We start from the raw sequence: 19,983 nt of genomic DNA on the forward strand, positions 1-19,983 counted from the left end.
CTCGCCTCTGTACACTCGTCTCGCTACATTGCGGACGACCTGGCCTGGTTTCCTTCTTCATAATTGTAGCCTCGTATGTCTTGTTACAAATCAATCTTCATCTCGCCTTCTAGTTATTTACTACGTTCACATCAACATATTAAGAGCATGCCTTGATTTGTAACCTCGCCTAACTCTTACAGTCCCGTTCCATATATGTATGTCTTTAGCCTCGATTCTTGTACAGTGTAGTATCGCCCTCATTAACAATCCAATTCATATTTAATTTTTGCTTTAGCGTCGCCTTTAACTTCATCAGAATAGCCATGCCTGTTATTAGGCTCGCCCAAAGCGCAACACATAACTTCTTATTCATTTCCTTCATTCTCGGACATAACTATCAGACACAATAATATGAACACGTCCCTGTTTACTGAGCTATCAACCATCGTATGCCACCCTTATTATTTGTGTACATCATCTGTATGATGTTCTAGATATATAGCCTTTCGCGTCAAACTCCAAGTTATTTCGTGTTTCTCGCTCCTCGTGTACGGTCCAGTTATACTCCCTCCGTCCCCCTCAATTGTTTACATTGGAGGGGGACACGGAGATAGTGGAGGAAAGTAGTGGGTGTAATAGTAGTTTTTATTGTTAAATATGAGATAGTAGGGGAAGATAGTGGGTGTAATGATGGGAAAAACTTACTATTTATAGTAACGTAAAGAAATGAGAGGGACATCCCAAAATAGTAACTGTAAAGAAATGAGAGGGACAGAGGGAGTATACAAAGTTTCATAGGAACTCGGGTCCGTCTTCTTCCTTTGTATTTGTCTCAGACTAGCCTCTTGCTTGTGAAGCTCCTCACTTAAGATGTTAAAATCGCCAATAGCTTTTGAAAAGGTTGTCATTATGACCTCATTCTTCTACTTAATGCGACAATTGTCCTCTGGCTACGTAATCACAGTCTGTTGCCTCATTGATTGCTAGAATAGAGGCCATCAATTCTACGACGGTATGCGTCCATTCGCTGCATCTTCTTATTATCATTGAATCAGCGTCGCCCTGTAAACATATCTCGCCCCCCTTGTAAATGGCCTGGCTTGGTTCCCTCTCTTTAATAAAGCACCATTTACAGCTGCTTTTAACTTAGTACGTTGCACCACTAAATTTTCTCCAGGCGAGCTCTTGTGTCATTGCTTTTCATCACTTTTACCATAGCTATTACTTATTGTCTTCCTTCTACTTTCATTATCCAAGTAGACACATTTACCTCCTTATGTTTTACTGAGCTCGATCACGTACATAGAGTATAGCCTCGCTAGCTCTTTTTCATTACTCTTCTCGCCCTTCTAGAAGTATGTGCAGGTTCAATAGTTGTACAAAGCTCTGTTGTAGCACACATGTCACTTTCCTGTTCAGCAACCCATGTTCTTCGCCTGATAAATTTTTATTATAAATAGCCTGTAGCTTAGCCTGTACATACTCCCATCTACGCAGTCGAGTCATTTTTGTAGATACTTCTACTCTGTCAATAACTTGTTTCTCGCCGGTCGTTCACTTGCAACTTTATCTTTTTGAATGTATCACCGCATCTCGGCTGGCTTGATACCCATGAAGCAAAGTACTGAATCCTTCTCCCTTTAAATACTAGCGTTGCCACCTTTGTATTAGGCCAGCCTTTTTACAAATCAAGGAGGCTTTCAAAAGTTTACACCTCTCGTCTTGTTACGTCAGCTTCTTTGGACATGTATATTTTCTTCAACAAAAAAGGCACTCATGTCTCTACTCCTTCCTCTACTATGTTTCCTGTTCGTTTTTCTTTTAAACCAATAGAAATCCAAGTGTTTTATCGAGCGAGGACTTCATCATCTTGTTTATCATCGCTGAATCAGCATCGCCCTATTAAACTGGATCACCTTGTTTAACTAGATCATCGCTCACCACCATTGCTGAGATGTGTTGAAGGTCTTGCGACTTACTTCTTTCTTTAAAATCAGCGTCGCCCATGTCTTACCATATATTCAAATCAGCTAGTATTTTAGCCACCACTTTTGCCCATAATTTGCTCTGTATATTTCCTTTAGCGACGCCTTGATCGTACCAGCTTGGGACGTCGCCTGATATGTTGAGCAAAGCAGTACACCTTCACCTGCCATTTGTTTAGCCTCTCACCTAGGGGCAATAGCTTAAGCTATGTCAATAGCCATCAACTTTGTAGCTCGAATATATGATTTCGCGCACTTTGAGAACAAATTCTCTCTCTTGCTTCTCGCTTGCTTGTACACCGAGAACAACTGACTTTGGATGCCTGCTTGTACCCGTTTAGTAAGCGGGAGGTCTAACCGACTGAGCTATATATGAGAGCTGCTTCATATCTTGTACAATATAAAAACTTCTTAGCTGATTAAGCATCGCCCCTCGCATATAGTTGCACAGACTCCAACAAGATGTATCAATTGCATTGTATATACTCATTAAATTTACACTCCAGCCTCTTCTTTATTAATCTACGCTTCATGTGGTTGTAAGATTATATAGGTTTATAGTCGACCTTGTCACCCATCTTCGCTTCATGATTCTCAACCGAGACCTTTGATTTGTTCACGATATTTGTCATGTTTACCTATTTATTTCACCTCACCACCAGGCCTATGGTACAGCCTCGCCTCCTTGTCTGAAATCTTGTTCTTAGCACTTCAATTTACCACTTTCAACGGCAGCCTCAACCACAAGTTCTACAGACCTCGTCTACTACTTTCAGCTCCACTATATTTTTATTACATTCACGAACTTGATGCTGTGTGGTGATTTCTCTATCATTATTGCACCAAAGATGAGCCCTTTAAACTCTCATGTAGTCCGAACGTGTCAGGCTTTCCTCGAAGTTATGTAGCTTAGTGTCACCCTTTGTGACATCTTTCTTTACTGGAAAGTCATCTGGCTTAGTAACTTCTCTAATTTTATTAATATGTCAAACATCAGCCACCACATTCTATGCTTTGCTGGTCAATTTTATATACATATCTGACCAGCGTCGCCGTCTTCCTTTCAACAGCCTCGCTCTCACCGTTCTTTCTCGTTACTGTTTTTATTAGAACTCCCTTGTATGATTATATTTTATCTACAAAGTTGTTTCAGGTACGCCAAGAAACTAATCACTTAGACTTTGTAAAATATCAATTCTTCACACCTGTTCTCCTCTATCAACGCCAGATGTATACAGTCTCAAAAGTATATTTTGCATGATTGAGCTCTGTTTGGGATGATTTTGGAAGCTCCTCGCCACATGAAAGTTTGTATGTTACCGTGCTTGTCCTTTTAAATCCATCAACAAACACATTGCTTGGCTTTCCTGCCTTTATTCTTTTCTATCGCATCAACGCATGCAACTCTTTCATTCACTGGTAGTTTTGTCCCCTCATTATTCATCAAACAAATCAGAAGTCGCCGCTACTTGATTTCTGTAACCTGCCAGCCTCCTCGCATGATGCTTTGCCCAACCTTTTTCTTTTCTGTTTTGTGTTGCAGCCTCGCCGTATCCTCATCTTACGGAGTCTTGTGTTTTGTAAGCAACCATTTTGTTTCCCACATGAACATGTCACCCTTTACTTAGCGGTGATCTTAGTCTTCCAGCCGTACTCTTCTTATATATACCTTAATTGTTTCAGTACTTTGTAATGTGAATCGACCCACCTGCTTTTTAACACTTTGATTGAAGCACCATTCTTGAAGGTTTCTTTTATCAGCATCTTCATATCTATATTTCCGCATCATATTGTATATATATGTTGTATCGGCTTGATCCCTCAGAGAAGATCACTGACCTGCCACTTCACTTCCACCCATGAAGACTTCTATGCTTCGTCTCTATTCTTTTGTCTCCTCACATGCTTCATGAAGTCCATTGCATAAGTGGATCATTATGTATAAAAACTTCTGTATACGCCCCGGACATAGTATATTCTTGAAGTTTTGATCTAGGCGAGCCTTCCATGTAAATTATGTAGCCTCGCCGCCTTCTTCTTGTTCCTCTTTTCTCCCTTCTAATATTTATGTACGGGTTTAATAATTTTACAAAACTCTGTTGTATGCCATTACTGCAGCCCTGCATCTTTCACTTCCGAGATATGTTGCAAGGCATGCCCTACGACTTATTTAATTCTTGAGGATGTCACCCTCTATAATCTTTCCGTTCTGGCTTAAATAGTCACTACTCGTTTAGCCCCTCTCATACATACAATAGCCTGGCAATATGTCAATACTCCTTGTAGCTTGAATATATGATTCCACGCACGTCGAGAACATGGCCCACCAATTGTCCCATTAAATCTCTATCGACCTCGCCTGTAGTAGCTCCTGCTATTGCACATGTCTTTGTTTCTTTTTAACAAAGTTTCGCCTTCTCAAACAATTCACACATATAATATACAACTGAAACAATAATCATATTATTTCTGAACACATGTACCACACTAAAATAAATCAAAATGCATGAAATAGGCGCATTAGAATTCTATTCTGGAATAATAAATTTAAGAGATATCACATGCGTGATTATTCTAGCATGATATAATCATAAATTAATTATAAAAGTCAAAATAAAAGTGAAGGAGAGAAAACTTATCTCCTGTGCATCCCTCTTCGTTATTTTGGTTTTCTTAACCATGTGGGGACCACCATGCAAAGAAACCCAAGTCATGTTCATCGCCAGTGGATGCTTTTAATGTTTCTCGCCTTCTTTCTTTTTTCTTTTCTTTTTTACTATTTGTGGACCCCGCCATTAACACTTTGCTTGTAAACTTCTAATTAGTCTCGCATGCTTCATACCTTCTCCTGTGTGACCAGACAACTACAGAATTCTTTCGATATATATATATTTATGTTAGCATGAGATTTAATACATACGGATAACAATCATGTAAGAATGTATAAAAACTTCAATTTGAACGGTTAATCTTAATGACTAAATCATAAATATATGTACGATATAATTATTCATAGGTTCTTGAAATAAATAAATAAAGACTAGAAAAACTTATCTCAAACAAAGCCTATGTCTGATTTAAGGAGAGAGAATGGTGAGAATATTCTCTTCCTTGACGCCGGTTAAATCTTAGACGTAGGCTGATCTTTAGCACAAGCTGATGGCATGAGTCTCCAAACAGCTTCTCTTCCATACTCCATCTAACGTTACTTATCAACAATTTTGTGTGTGTCGGACATCCTTCCTCCAATAGATGTCAAAAACCCCTCCTTCTAGCGCCAATTGTTAACGGAGGAATCTGGTGATAACAAGATTCGGGGAGGGTTGCTGGAACTTGTGGTGGACGATGACGGCGGACGACGGAGTATGGGTGTTGATTTTGGGTTTGGCTGAGATCGTTCAGGGAATCAGGGTTTTCTCACAAGAGCGAAGGAGTATTCGTTCTTGCAAGGGTTGTGACTTATCCCCAAACGATGTGCCTACGTACCCTATTTATAGGGATCAAGCCATACGTAGTTCTTGGGGAACAAGTATCCTAGTCAGAATAGGTTTCTTATTCCCTGGTTCCAGCTATGGGCCACCCCCTCAGATCAGACGGATATGGGCTTCTGGAGCCCAGCCTCCTCCGAGGAGCATGGAACTAGGTGGGCTGACCAGCACTAGCCCACGTGGACCTCCTCAGACTCAGCCGTATGGGCTAGCCCTCCGTCCTCTCTTAGGGCGAGGCTGATGGTGGGCTTGGGCCCAAGATAAAACAATAATAATCAGGCCTGCGGACCAGGCGTATCAGGTCCTTTCTGCATTGGGCGAGGAAGAAGCATATTGGGCGAGGACTCAATTGCTGAGGGCGAGGACCCTATCGAAGACCCTGGCTGCTGGATACTAGGCCGCAAGTATTGACCCACGCTAAGGGCGAGGATCCACATCGGGCGAGGACTCGGCTAAAGACCGGGTCTTTCCTGACGCTGGGCCTTGTGCCCTGGACCATGCTAATGGCGAGGAAGGTCAGCATTGGGCGAGGCCTCATCACATAGGGCGAGGACTCCTTGAAGACTAGGGCCGCCAATCAATGGGCCGCGAGGTCTGATACCTGCCTAGGACGAGGGTCCATATTGGGCGAGGACCCTTACTGGGCGAGGACTCTTCTGTTGACCCGGATCCATCTGTTGCTGGGCCTTGTGCCCTGGACCATATAGATGGCGACGATCATTAAGTAGGCGAGGATGATTCCGAAGATTGGGCTTTCCCGTTGATTAAGGCGAGGTTAACGCAATCATCTTCCGAGTCGATATTTGGCCATAACAACAATGATAGAAGAAATAATTGCAATTTATAAGATGCTGGGTGGACCGTCGAAATATTTGTGAGTGTGTTTTAATATATTGAAAAATAAATTTTTATGTATATGATATAATATATATATATATATATATATATATATATATATATATATATATATATATATTTAATTTTAAGTATTTCGGTTATTCGATTTTTTCGATTAATTGAAAAATCATAATTTAATTAAAAACCAAAATATTTCGGTTCGGTTAACCGAACCGAAATATTTCAGTAATTTCAATTCGGTATTCGATTAACTGAACCGAATGCTCAGTCCTAGTATAACAGTTCAAAATAAAAAACCTATAGAAGTAAAACTGATTGCTTGTTTTCTTGGAACGACAGCGGCAGAAATGTGACTAATTCAACCTCCGATCGAATAAAATCTGGGATCCTTGAACCGACATTATAAAGCGAGTAATCATCATTTTGAAGAAAAAGATTGAAAAATGGCAAACACGATTTCCATGAACAATACGCCTGTCGCCCTCCGTCCCCCTCGTTGGTTTACATTGGGGGACGGAGGCTCGGCACGCATTTTAATATTCTCATAAAATGTAATTCGATCAATTATTTTGAATTTTTTTTCTTCTAAATTAAAATTTAATGTTTAAATTTTTATAAAAAAAGAAAAAAATTAAAAATAATGCGCTTTAAAATGCGTGTCGAGTAGTGTGAAAAAATTGTAAAAAAATTAGAGGGACAGAGGGAGTAGTTGTTTAAAGTTGACATTTCGACCTTTCATTGCCACTAAGCACTAGTAATACTTATAATATTCACCATTCGTAGGTATACGATCACATTAATTATGAACTCTCTGTCTGATGCATATACAAATCGAATTATATAACTGAATATAATTAGGATAATTTCAATCATAAAAAATTTTTAACTAAAAAATAATTAGTATATCAAAGATAAAAATTATAGATAATTCTTTAAAAACATCGCACTTCAACTTTACTCAGTCTTGTTTATAATTATAGCCAAGTTTCTTATATTTGTCGAACCTCTATAAGCTTGTAAAAAATCTGTATGAAAATTAAATATAATTTATTATCAAATTGAAATAATATATTTTATTTATACCAGTCTAAAATATTAATAATATATTATTATTAAATTATGGCTAATATCATCAAAAACATCCGATTCAACAAATTTTACATATTATCTTACAACTCTAATTTAGCCAACCCGTTAGAAATGCGTACTTAATGCAATTTGGGGCGACATACTTACTTATACTCCCTTCATCCCACCTTATGTTTACATATGATTTGGACAGAAAGAGAAGTGAAAATGAAAAAAAAGTGAGAAAGTAGTAAGATTTTTTTTCTTTTTTGGCTAAGCGGAGTATATATATTAGAAGAGAAATGCTAGGTCCACAGAATTAGATACAGAATTCTGTACAGAATGAGCTGGCGCGCCTGACGTGCATCTGATGTGTAAAGTCTGTCTGCCACTGATCTAATCTACGCTGTTATTTCATTTTTGTTTCTTTTGTTCTTTGTTTCTCATTTAACTTCACTTTTTCTATATTGCAAAATTTATTTAATTAATTTTTCCTCTTATGTTTTATTACTTTTTTATTGTTAAATATTTAATCTCACTCATATTATTTTTTAAGATCCATTCAATATCTACTCTCTCATTTTATTTGTCATCAATTCTTTCCTAAAGCTTATATTTTACTTTTATTTTGTATTAAAAATTTAACAAATTCAAATTATTTTATTTTAATTAGTTTATGTTAAAATTAATATGCAAAAAACCACTTGAATTTACAAAAATGAGAATTCTAGCATAGAATGAATTATACTTGTATTTAAAAATAATTTTAAACTTTCCTATCAAATAATGTTGAAGTACTTTTATGTTAAACATGTGTTTTAATATACTTTTATGTATATATTAATATACATTTTTTATATGCAGGGAAGTGTTTTTGGGAATGATCATAATTTCAGAAATATGAATCCACAACAAATGGGAGGAACAAATATGAGTCTTCTTCAATCATTTTTCCAGGAGGGAAGAGATAAGAGGATGGATTAAAAAATGTTGAAATTTGAGTTCTCTCATGTAGCAAAAATTGCTTGATATTTTTGTTTCGCTACTTAAATCAAGAATTTTATTATTTTTGTTAATTATGAATTTATGTAAAGCATATTATTATTCAAATTGGATTTTATGTCATTTAGTTAGTCAATCTTAAACATATATAATGACAAACACATTTAAAAAAAATCATAAAAAATAAAATTAACGTGCATAATTGATGACAAATAATTGATGACAAATAATTGATGACAAATTGATGACATTATGTAAAGAATTGATGACAAATAAAATAAGAGAGTAGATATTGAATGGATCTTAAAAAATAATATGAGTGAGATTAAATATTTAACAATAAAAAAGTAATAAAACATAAGAGGAAAAATTAAATAAATAAATTTTGTAATATAGAAAAAGTGAAGTTAAATGAGAAACAAAGAACAAAAGAAAAAAAATGAAATAACAGTGTAGATTAGGTTAGTGGCAGACAGACTTTACACATCAGATGCACGTAGGCGCGCCAGCTCATTCTGTACAGAACTCTGTATCTAATTCTGTGGACGTAGCATTTCTCATATTAGAAAGGCCAAACAATGAAGCAGACATGCAGAGTACAGACCGCAGGGCAACATGAAAAGGAGGTTACCAACACTAACCAACTGAAACATAAAAATTAACTCCTACTATGCTAGTACTAAACTGAGTTAACTGGAAAATAGAAGATAACTAAATATTATTCCCCGGCCTGCATAGAGCTCCATCTTCACCTCCTGAAATCTAGCAGTTTCTCGAAAACCGCCATCTGCATGAGTACTCGCTGCACATCTCTAGATCGTCTGAATTTGAAACTAAATTTTCCTTACCTAGGTGAGTTTCCTTACTGGTGATAACTCTAAATTTTGTGTCCTTAAACTCAGCCAAAGTTGATTCATATTTTTGGAAAAGAGAATATTTTTGGTATACATTAAAAATCAACGGTTTTTCTAATGTTTGCCTGTGGGCACACATAAGCACGTGTTTAGTTCATTTTTATTGGTCATCTAATCATAAATAAAGATGGTGTTCTTGCATTTACACCAAGTCCACCAATTAAAATCCGCCAATCTCATCAAATTTAGTGTATAATGTGTGCCACTAGAATGACCCAAAACTCAATATATCTCACCATTTCACCCGCTTTTCTTTCTCTTTAGCGCTGCTTTATACATATTTCTTAATATGTGTGTCAAAACGAAAGGTAAATAATTGGCGCAGTAAAATATATGGGCAGCAGGTATGGATCAAGTGTTGTACTACCAACCTAAAGCACAAACATGTTCCAGAGTTAAGGTGTACAGAGAAGTACACTATCAGTTTCACTTTGAGGACAAGTCATCATCGTGCTTGAAATATGAAACGTCTGCGTCCGCAGTATTCTTAATTTTCATGTTTATACCTTTTACTATCTGAATTCGTGTTTTCAAAACTTTGCAGCGCGGCCATCCATTATTTCATTAATTTTATAATCATCTTTAGTTGTCTTCTTTTTACCCCAGCTCATATGTATCTTCAAATTTGTACACCCCCCAGCTCCACTTCCTCAAAAATTGATCCACGTTTTGTTTTCTAAAAAGTCGAAACTCCTGATCACTTCTTATTTCTTTATTGTAGTAGATAGAACTTTTTCTTCTTGAAGTAGACACCATTGATCTATTTTAATTTAAGGCAAATATTGATGGTTAATCATTTATATTATTTGATAAGAAGTACTCCTAAGAAAATCATGAATGTCAAAAGAGGAATGTTAGGTATCTCAAATTATTTTTCAAAAGGGAAAAATAAATGATACATCCTAAACTATTCCGATTTTATGCGATAGGTCCCTAAACAAAAGACTCTGCAATTCAGGTCCTTTAACTTTCAAATTTTTTTGGATCAGGTCCTTCCGTTAAAAAGATTCTGACGCTGTTAGAATTTTGCTGACGTGACAATTAATATTAAAACCTCGTTAGCTGGCGTGTAAATTGACAGAAAAACATGATTAAAAAAAGACATACTAGCCCATGCACAGACGTTAATTAATAGAATCCACTATCCATGTACATACATATAACATATATTTATTTGTTGGGTTAGAGTTTATCTTTGAAATTGGAGGAAAATTATTGATATATATGCAAGTATACACACATATCATTGCCATTATTGTGAATACACATAAATATACACACAAATATTAGATGTTGGAATCCAACGCTACATAAACGAATGCAAGTATACACACGAAAACCCTACCAGTATATACCTTGTATGGAGTGTTTGTAATCTTGAATATAAGATACTCAATCGATTGCACTATTTAAGAACCCTAATTAGCTTTGCTGGAACCCTAATCCCCTTTCTAACTTAACATTATTTTAATTTTAAATTGCAATATAACGTTTAAAAAGTCATGTGCATGGCATGTGATGTTCTTTTTTATGTTTTAATTTCATTTTTTTTGTGTTTAATTTCAATTTTGTGTTGGAATATTTCAATCAAAGTCAGTATAGTTAAATGTCATATCAGCGAGATTCTAACGGTGTCAGAATCTTTTTAACGGAAGGACATGCTCCAAAAAAATTTGAAAGTTAAAGGATCCGATTTACGAAATCTTTTGTTCATGACCTATCGCATAAACCGGTATAGTTCACGGACGTGTTATTTGATTTCATAAATATTCCTAAATAGATGCTTGTCAAGATTTTATTGGTTAGTTTTATGTAATTATAGAGTTCATGTCTCTTTAATGATTGGATATCCAATAAAAAATTGTCACATAAAATTTGGGAAATTTTTTTGGAAAAAAATTGGATACCTAGCATTTTCCATGTCAAAAACAATTGCTACATGCTGTCTTACTGTACTATCATATTATATACCACGTGTATTTTAAACATGCTAATTTTCAGGAAATTTCCAAATTTGTAACTTAGTTGTCGATACAAATTCGGCACGAGGAACTGTTAGGCTGTCACCGCTTCCCCAAAACAGTTAGTAATACTTAAACAGAAAGCAGACAAAAAAGGCAAAATATACCAAAATGGCAGGCGCATCTTCGAATTTAATTTAAGATTTAAATTCCTCTAATATTACAAATATCATATATATATATATATATATATATATATATATATATATATATATATATATATATATATATATATATATATATATATATATATATATATATATATATATATATATAGCACTCCTAACATACCCTCTTATATGAAGTTACGTAGCATACCATTATAAATATATACATAACACATATATTTATTATATTTTTTATGGAATATAATTATAAATTTTGATTATTAAACCGAAAACAAAGTTATACAATTTTTTTATTCCAAAAATCATTTAGAATTATAAATATTTCAACATGATTCTGTTACAGAATAGTAATAATCCAGAACTATTATGTTGTAGAACCAGTTTCGAAAATATGTTTTTTTTCCATCAAATTTTAAGTGTTAAATCACTTAATATAGATATATGTTATAGTATTCTACATTGGAATCACGTTTTATATGTATTTATAATAGAATTTATAATAAAATTGATGATTTACAATGGTGTATTATGTAACTCCATATAAGGAGTACTTCCATGACTGTTAGCCTATATATATATATATAAATAAACTTTAGAACCTTCATTAAATGACAATATTTAATTTCATGATTAATGTAAACTTTCCAAAATTATATAATTTAATCATACAACTTATAGGCTTGTACTGTTGCAGAATATTTTTAAAGATCTTCAATACAAATTACTACGTCATACTGCTGCGGAACATATATTAATATAATTAAAAATGATTTATAATACAATATTTTTGTTTAAAAATACGTCATACTGCTGCGGAGCATATATCAATATAATTAAAAATGATTTTACAAATTGTAGAAAAATACAAATTATGCATATACTGCTACGGAACATATATTAATATAATAGAAAATAATTTTATAATGCAATACATTTGTAGTAAAATGTAAATTACTACGTCATACAGCTGCAGAACATATATTAATAAATTAGAAAATAATTTTATAATGCAATATTTTTATAGGAAAATACAAATTATTACGTCACACTGCTGCGGAACATATATTAATATAGTAGAAAATTATTTTATAATGCAATATTCTTGTAGAAAAATACAAATACTGTTATAGCACGTAAATATTATACACTAATATGATTTAATAATTATACCAATATTGCTGTAGAACATAGGGATTATGTTATCAACTAATAACAAGCAATTTGATTAGAAGGCAATAATTAAATTTTAATACATATAATTATAGCATTTAATGCATTCATTAATTACCTATAATCAAGTAAAAAAAGATATTAAATAACTAATATTAAATGCAGCATTTGATCATAACCATTGATTTAACAATAATCTAATAATTCAATATGAGTTCTAAGTTCTAATTTAAAACGGGTTATAATTTGAACCTCAACCTATATATATATATATATATATATATATATATATATATATATATATATATATATGTCTGATAAAATAAAATACATAATTATAACCCATTTTGAATTCATATAATTAATTAATCTCCTATATTATTTTTTAATACTATAATGTGTTTTACGAAATATAAATGGTAACACAGTCAAATAGTATTACCCGGTGAGAAATAGTTTGCTGATTTTCGCAAAAAATACGTATAAAATGTGTATTTTTCTAAAGATAAGTATTCATTTCTACAAATCACCCAAATGTTAAACCTTTTCTAGATATTTAAATTTATAAAATAGTATATAAATTTGTTTTTTTTTTAAAAAATTCCTACTTTAATCAAAGATGTTTTACCAAAAATTTCGTATATACTTAATAATTTTTAGTATTATATATTTAAGATGTTTAATATTTCTTACTTACATAATTAACGATAAGAGTCACTTATTCCTAGAAATAACACATAAAAAGTGTATATACACGCTTTTTTTAAAATTACTAGATAATTTTCCTTTTAAAAATATAATAAGACACAGGCAATATTTTGAACCAGACATGATATATCCCGTCCCAAACTTAACCTCAATTCGACTCTCTATCAGAAAGTGGCAGGATTGTAAAATAAAATATGTCATCAACACTTTAAAAAAAAAAAGTATAATTAAAATGACTATGATATGATAGGAGCAAATTTTTTGCGTGAAAAATGCATCTGAGGAAACAACTTAATTACTTAAACCTAATATATTAATTTATATGGTGACTCATGCATATATTTTGTGATTCATGCTCTTAGGATATGATTAAGAATTTTGAGTGAGCCAATTATCATCGCTCACCGATATTGAAAACTACGTGGTGTGCCTCATATACTGAGCCTATATAAGCGAGTGAATATGCATCCATTAGTATCCATCAACTCAAACAGTTATAGTGCAAGTTATAGTCTGTTTCAACTTTCAAGTAGCAAAGGAAATTATGAGTACTCTTATTGCGGATCAAATCTTTCCGGTCACCAGGCGTTCGGGGAATTACAAACCCTGCGTTCACAGAGACAACAACTTGGTGCAGTCCTTAAACACTGATTTTAAGGTACTTTTTTTTCTTCGAGCGTCTGGTATTTTAATTGGTACTATTAATACCACTACAGCAAACAGATCCATTTACGACGATTAATTTACTATGGACACGTCCATTTACGATGGATAACTTATCACGGATTTAAGGCTTAATTTCCGTCGTAAATAGGTCATTTTGTTGAAATGTGCATATATAGGAACCATTAACATTGTGAATGATTTTGACCCAATTTTATGGATGAAGTATTTTTCGTTTTATAATTAATGCAGCTCGTGATTCATAATTTTAAACAGGTTGAACGTTTCAAAGAACGAGTTGATGAGCTGAAAGAAGAGGTGGTAGGGATGTTTGCTGATATTATCAAGTCTCTGGATCAACTTGAGCTGATTGCTGATTTGCAAAGACTTGGATTGGCTAATCATTTCGACGAAGAAATCAAGCGTACCCTGAAGAAGATATACGAGAATCGAACGAGTGATCTGTGGGAAATTAAGGACTTGCATGCTACTGCTCTTATGTTTAGACTCCTCAGGCAACACAGATTTGATATATCAGAAGGTGCATGCATGATAATTGATAAGCTTTTACGCATAATTAATTTTTTAAGTTCTTGCATTAAGATTTAAGATATATATGTGCCAATATAACAAAATTGCAGATATATTCGAGAGTTTTATGGTGAATGGAAGCTTTAAAGAAGGTCTTGGGGACGATGTGAAGGGCACTTTGAGTTTGTACGAAGCTTATTACTTCTCATCTGAAGGAGATTCCCGGATGGAGGCTGCATGGCGCTTTGCATCTAAAACGCTTAGAGAGCGATCAGATGACATCGTTGATCCGAATCTAGGCATCAAAGTGAGGCATGCCTTGAAGAGTCCATTGGATTGGAGGATGCCAAAACTGGAAGCAAGGTGGTACATAGATGTCTACGGAAAATCTAGTGACATGAATCCTGCAATACTAGAACTCGCGAAGTTGGATTTCAATATTGTGCAAGGAGTTTACCAAGAGGATCTCAAGACCTTTTCAAGGTACTCATAGTGATCGAAATCTAGCACTATGATAATCCTATTGGAGAAAAAAAAATACATAATTCAGAAATTTTTGCAGGTTCTGGAATGAATTAGGTCTGGCCAGCAGACTACACTTTGCGAGAGATAGGCTTGTTGAATCTTTCATATGGGCCTTGGGAATGAATGTGAATCCAGAACTGCGATACAGCAGACTTCAGTTAGCTAAACAAGTACAAATGATTACATACATTGATGACATTTACGACGTCTATGGCACATTAGATGAAGTTGAACTCTTCACTGAGGCCATTGAGAGGTTTGTCCACACAAACAATGTACTACAGTTTTACATTTCTTCAGCTTGCTATGTTTCTAAATCATTTTGGAATTGAAAATTCTAGGTGGGATATTAATTCCATAGAAGAGCTTCCCAACTACATGAAAGTTTGCTTTCTTGCCCTTTACAACTATGTGAATGAGATGGTCTACAAGATCTTCAGAGAACAAAACATTGATGTTTTGCCATACCTAAAAAGAACGGTACGGATTACTCTTTAAATTTAATTTCTTTTATTATTTAGAAGAATTGAATACTTCTCCTGACTTGTATACATTATAGTGGATTGATCTTTCGAAAGCTTACTGTGAGGAGGCGCGGTGGTTTCATAATGGATACAAGCCAACACTTGAAGAGTATCTGAGAAACGGAGTGAAGTCAATAGCCATTCAGATTTGCATAGTTCAAAACTACGTTTGTTCCATGAATCCAGTCGACAGGGAAGCGTTGGAGTTTTTGATGAACATGCCGGAGGTGTTAAGCTCAGCATGTCTACTTGGGCGAATCGTTGATGACAACGGGACTTCCTCGGTACAATATCCCTAAATATGTATTTAACGTGAATATAGCTTGCATGCAATTGAGCTTATATATGAAAAGGGTACCGATCCTTGGCATTCGGCTGTAAGCGACGAGGATTATAACAAATTTTTAATACGTTTAGCGTTTTTTAACCGTGGACGTGGACTCATCCCGGACCGGACAGGGTCATTTTCCCCGTACAATGATTAAAAAAGCGCTGGACGTATTAAAAAAAAAATTATAATCCTAGTCAGCTGAATATTCATACAACGGCCACAAAAAAATGTGTTCTTTAACCTGGTCCCTGGCAGAGCCTACTGTCAGGGACCGGTACCCATACGATAAACACAACAAATAATTTATAACTTATATATGCCTAATTGTTGATGTAGCATGAGCTGGCTAGAGGAGATGTTCCGAAAGCCGTCCAATGCTACATGTCCGACACGGGATGCACCGAAGAAGAAGCTCATGCTCACATGAAGGACTTAATGAGGAATTACTGGAGACAGATGAACAAGTGTCGACTGCAAGACACGCCGGTGCCTCTACAGGCTGTGGACTACATTTTCGATCTTCTTCGAGCCACCCATTATACTTATCGTGATGGAGATGGATATAGCGTTCAACATGAGGGTAAAAGTAAGCTTCTGCTGAATGCCCTCATTGTTGAACCTATACCCATGTAACCAAAGCTTCTATCAATTGTTTCATGCATGGATTTATGCAGATGCTTCTCAAGTTTACCTTTAATAATATTGTACCGGTGGCTCAGTTCTTTGTCTTTGTTTCTTTATTTCAATGATTTCAATAATTTGAACGGTTGCAATCATTTCATGTTTGGACATGTCATTTTAGAGAAGTTGCTTGCTCATTTCTGACAGACTTGGCAGATTGATGTTCTGCGGTTTATTTTTCTTGCATAAAAATGTTGTGGCTAATTGTTGACTTTCTCAGCACTTATATTAGGTGGCTTTAGGTCACTTCTGTCAGTTTTCAACTGAGGGTGAGGGTTTCTGAAAGAAACAAAGATTAAAAAATTATTATATCTTATAAATCATTATAATTTGTAATCTCTAAAACGAAAATATAACTAGTCAATTAATAATATAAAATCAAACTTCTATCACATTATCATAAAATCGTTCACATAAAAAATATATAATAACATTCAAAATCTAATTATAAATAATAAATTTAAAATTATTATCGTGCCAAGCATATTAATTTAGGAATAAATAGTCTCCACTTGTTATATATTTTTGGGAATTTATCCCATATATGTGTTTTTAAAGATTATATACAGAAATACGTTATTCTCAAACATTTTACACATGTACAATTTTTATTTTGTTATTTTCCAATACCTACTGTTATACTTCCATTTCTCTCTCTCACAAACACATAAGATGGCAAACAGAAAGAAGCCACCATTAATTGATTATTTTTAGTCGATTTCATGATTTTTTAGTTGATTTCATAATTGTTTTTGTGATATTAGTATTGGTCCCGCAGAGTACTTATTTTCATAATTTACAACCAATTACAACTTATTTAACAATTAAATAGTATAAAATTTTGTACTACTGTATATCGAAAAGAAAATGTGTCAATGCATGTTACTCAAAATAAACACTATGGTTAGAAAAAATATGTTGGGCCGCGCAACACCCGTCAACTCTCTATTAATATCGTCACTACTTAATTTTGTGGGACACCGATGTCCAAGATCTCCGATCGCAATATATGATATTGTCTGTTTTGGACTGTAGTTCAAACCCGCATGAACTACAAGGTCTCATACTAATGAAGTTTTTTGACTGCTTAAATTGAAGACGAATCTTCACTCAACAAAATAAAGCAATAAAGCCATGAAAATCGATAACTTAAGCTACCTATGTCAGTTTTCAATAGGAGATCTGCCAAGTCACCCTTGCTTGATGGCTCAAACTTACCTATTATGTCAATTCAGTAAGAGATATGTCAGTTCAAAAAAAAATGAGAAATCAATTTTTTTTATAAAAAAGCATCGAAATCGATGGCTCAACCTTACCTATTATGCCAGCTCAGTACGAGGTATGCTAAGTCACCATTATACATACAGTGTTTGAATTTGCATAAACAAAATGAGTCAAATGACCAATAAAATAACTACGTATAGAAAGGAAAAGAAAAAAAAAAGAGAAATCATATGATAATAATTGCCCAGCACCCAGCCCAAATTTATTTTTCATGTACCTTGGCAAGGAAATTTTGAATATTACTACATCGCAATTTGCACAGATGGTAGCTCGTAGAATCTTTTGGGCATTTTGCATCAATTAATCAAGATACAATTTCGAAGTTGGAATTATTTTCTATTTTGTTCCTAATAAGAATTACTCATGTTTGCTTTTAGACTTGAATATTAACGTACATTCAAAAAAGAGCGAAAATAGTTTTAAGAAACTGTTTAGTTAGAAGACGTGAAATGTGTAAGCACAGATCTCAAATGACTGCGAAGACAGATGGATGACTTTTGTCATAATCAAACACGATGATGAAGCAGTGAAGCTGTGTACAAGTAAGAAGAGATTCAGCTCCAAAATTTCAGACTAAATATTAGAATTCACACTATATCTGTCCCTACCATTTTCAAACTTTACAATTAATATCAACTATTTGTTAGAACCCACTTTTATTAAATTGTTTATTGATTAACAATTTATTACAAAATTCTTAAATTTTAATGTGTAGTAAATTTTATTTATTAATAAAATTTCTTGTATTTTTAATAATTTGATTTTTTTCAATTTATAAATTTAAATTATAAACCGATGAGTTGATTTATAAGTAAAATTATTCAAACACAAATACGCACCGTTAATAACTTATAAATCAAGTTCATTTATCATTCATAATCCTTTTCATTATTTCAAAAAGTAAATTACTTATTCTAAATTAAACCAAACCACCTCTTAAATATTAGTGAGAAAGTTTTTCCCACTGAAGCGGTTGGATAAACTAGAAAAAGTAACTTACTTTTTGACTAATAGTAAATTAGTAAAAGATTAATCACTCGCTTGGATATTTTCTAACAGTTTGGTCGCCAAATTGGAAATTAATTTTTGGACAAAGAAATCGAGAAAAAAGATTCGGAGACCCGGAATTAATTTCGTGTTGAATCGAGATTGTATAAAAGGTCCCGCTGAGACAACTTTATTAGCTTCTGCATAACAAACGTCTCCTGTTATACAAAAACCCCACTGTCTACTGGACTCCTGAAAATCAACCAGCATGGACAGATTCACATATATATGAGATATTACACTTACTTTATGCTTCATGTATCTTGGACTACATTGCACAGATGGTAGCTCGAAGGATCTTTTGGGCATTTTGCATCAATTAATCCCATATGAAGATTTAGCGCCTGTTTAGGAACCACAAGCCACTCGTGCGTCTAACTCCCGCTTTTTTTGACCCGTTTGTGTAAACGAATAATGCTACCTTCTCTCTCATAGCTTCGGCTTCTTTTCCAACACTTTATTAACTTATTTACTTCTTATTTCTACTCCACTTTTTTACTTTAAGCAAAAAATCATTTTTTTTAAGTTTGGCCAAACACCCCTTAATTCGTATAATTTTTATAGTCTTGCTAATATAAAGAATTACTAATGTTCTGTCAAAAAAAAAAAGAAAAAGAATTACTCATGCATTTTTGCTTTCACCCGTTCTTTATATTTTTATTGATTTTAATTTAGCTAGAAAGTTTTCCCCTTGAAATAGTTGAATAAACTAGACAAAAATTTAATCACTCCCTTGATTATCTTCTAACAGTTAGGTTGCCAAATTAGAATGTTTTTTGAACAAAGAAGCCAAGAAAAAAAGATTATCTTCGGAATTATGTAAAATAAAATCTTTTTCTTTCGGATATATCTATGAAATTTTTATCTTCAATATTATGTGAAAATAATAAATTTCCTAACAGTTAGGTCGCCAAATTAGAATTTATTATTATTATTTTTTTGAACAAAGAAGTCAAGCAAACAATTAGGTCGGTATCCCATCACTTCCCTGTATAATTGGTTTCGGATAACTGATTGACAAACGTAGTACTACGTTAATACTTCCTGTATAATTGGTTTCCACACATCATTCA

At 33.8% G+C, this 19,983-nt stretch overlaps 1 protein-coding gene across 1 annotated transcript; it reads left to right on the top strand.

Moving 5' to 3' along the window:
• Nucleotides 1-13,814: 13,814 nt before the first annotated feature.
• On the top strand, nt 13,815-16,734 carry LOC108197982 (terpene synthase 10-like). Its single transcript, XM_017365722.2, has 7 exons — nt 13,815-13,982; nt 14,264-14,528; nt 14,629-15,001; nt 15,081-15,299; nt 15,385-15,523; nt 15,603-15,851; nt 16,235-16,734. Exons 1-7 carry the CDS (start codon nt 13,869-13,871, stop codon nt 16,529-16,531), a joined length of 1,656 nt encoding a protein of 551 aa, XP_017221211.1. The 5' UTR covers nt 13,815-13,868; the 3' UTR covers nt 16,532-16,734.
• Nucleotides 16,735-19,983: the final 3,249 nt, after the last annotated feature.

Source organism: Daucus carota, chromosome 8 (genome assembly GCF_001625215.2).
Source record: "Daucus carota subsp. sativus chromosome 8, DH1 v3.0, whole genome shotgun sequence".
Lineage (NCBI taxonomy): Eukaryota > Viridiplantae > Streptophyta > Magnoliopsida > Apiales > Apiaceae > Daucus > Daucus carota.

Coding starts and splice junctions, on each gene's coding strand:
- LOC108197982 (XM_017365722.2), top strand. CDS start 13,869: ATGAGTACTCTTATTGCGGATCAAATCTTTCCGGTCACCAGGCGTTCG. Junction 15,002..15,080: donor GATCTCAAGACCTTTTCAAG/GTACTCATAGTG, acceptor AAATTTTTGCAG/GTTCTGGAATGAATTAGGTC. Junction 15,524..15,602: donor TGCCATACCTAAAAAGAACG/GTACGGATTACT, acceptor TATACATTATAG/TGGATTGATCTTTCGAAAGC.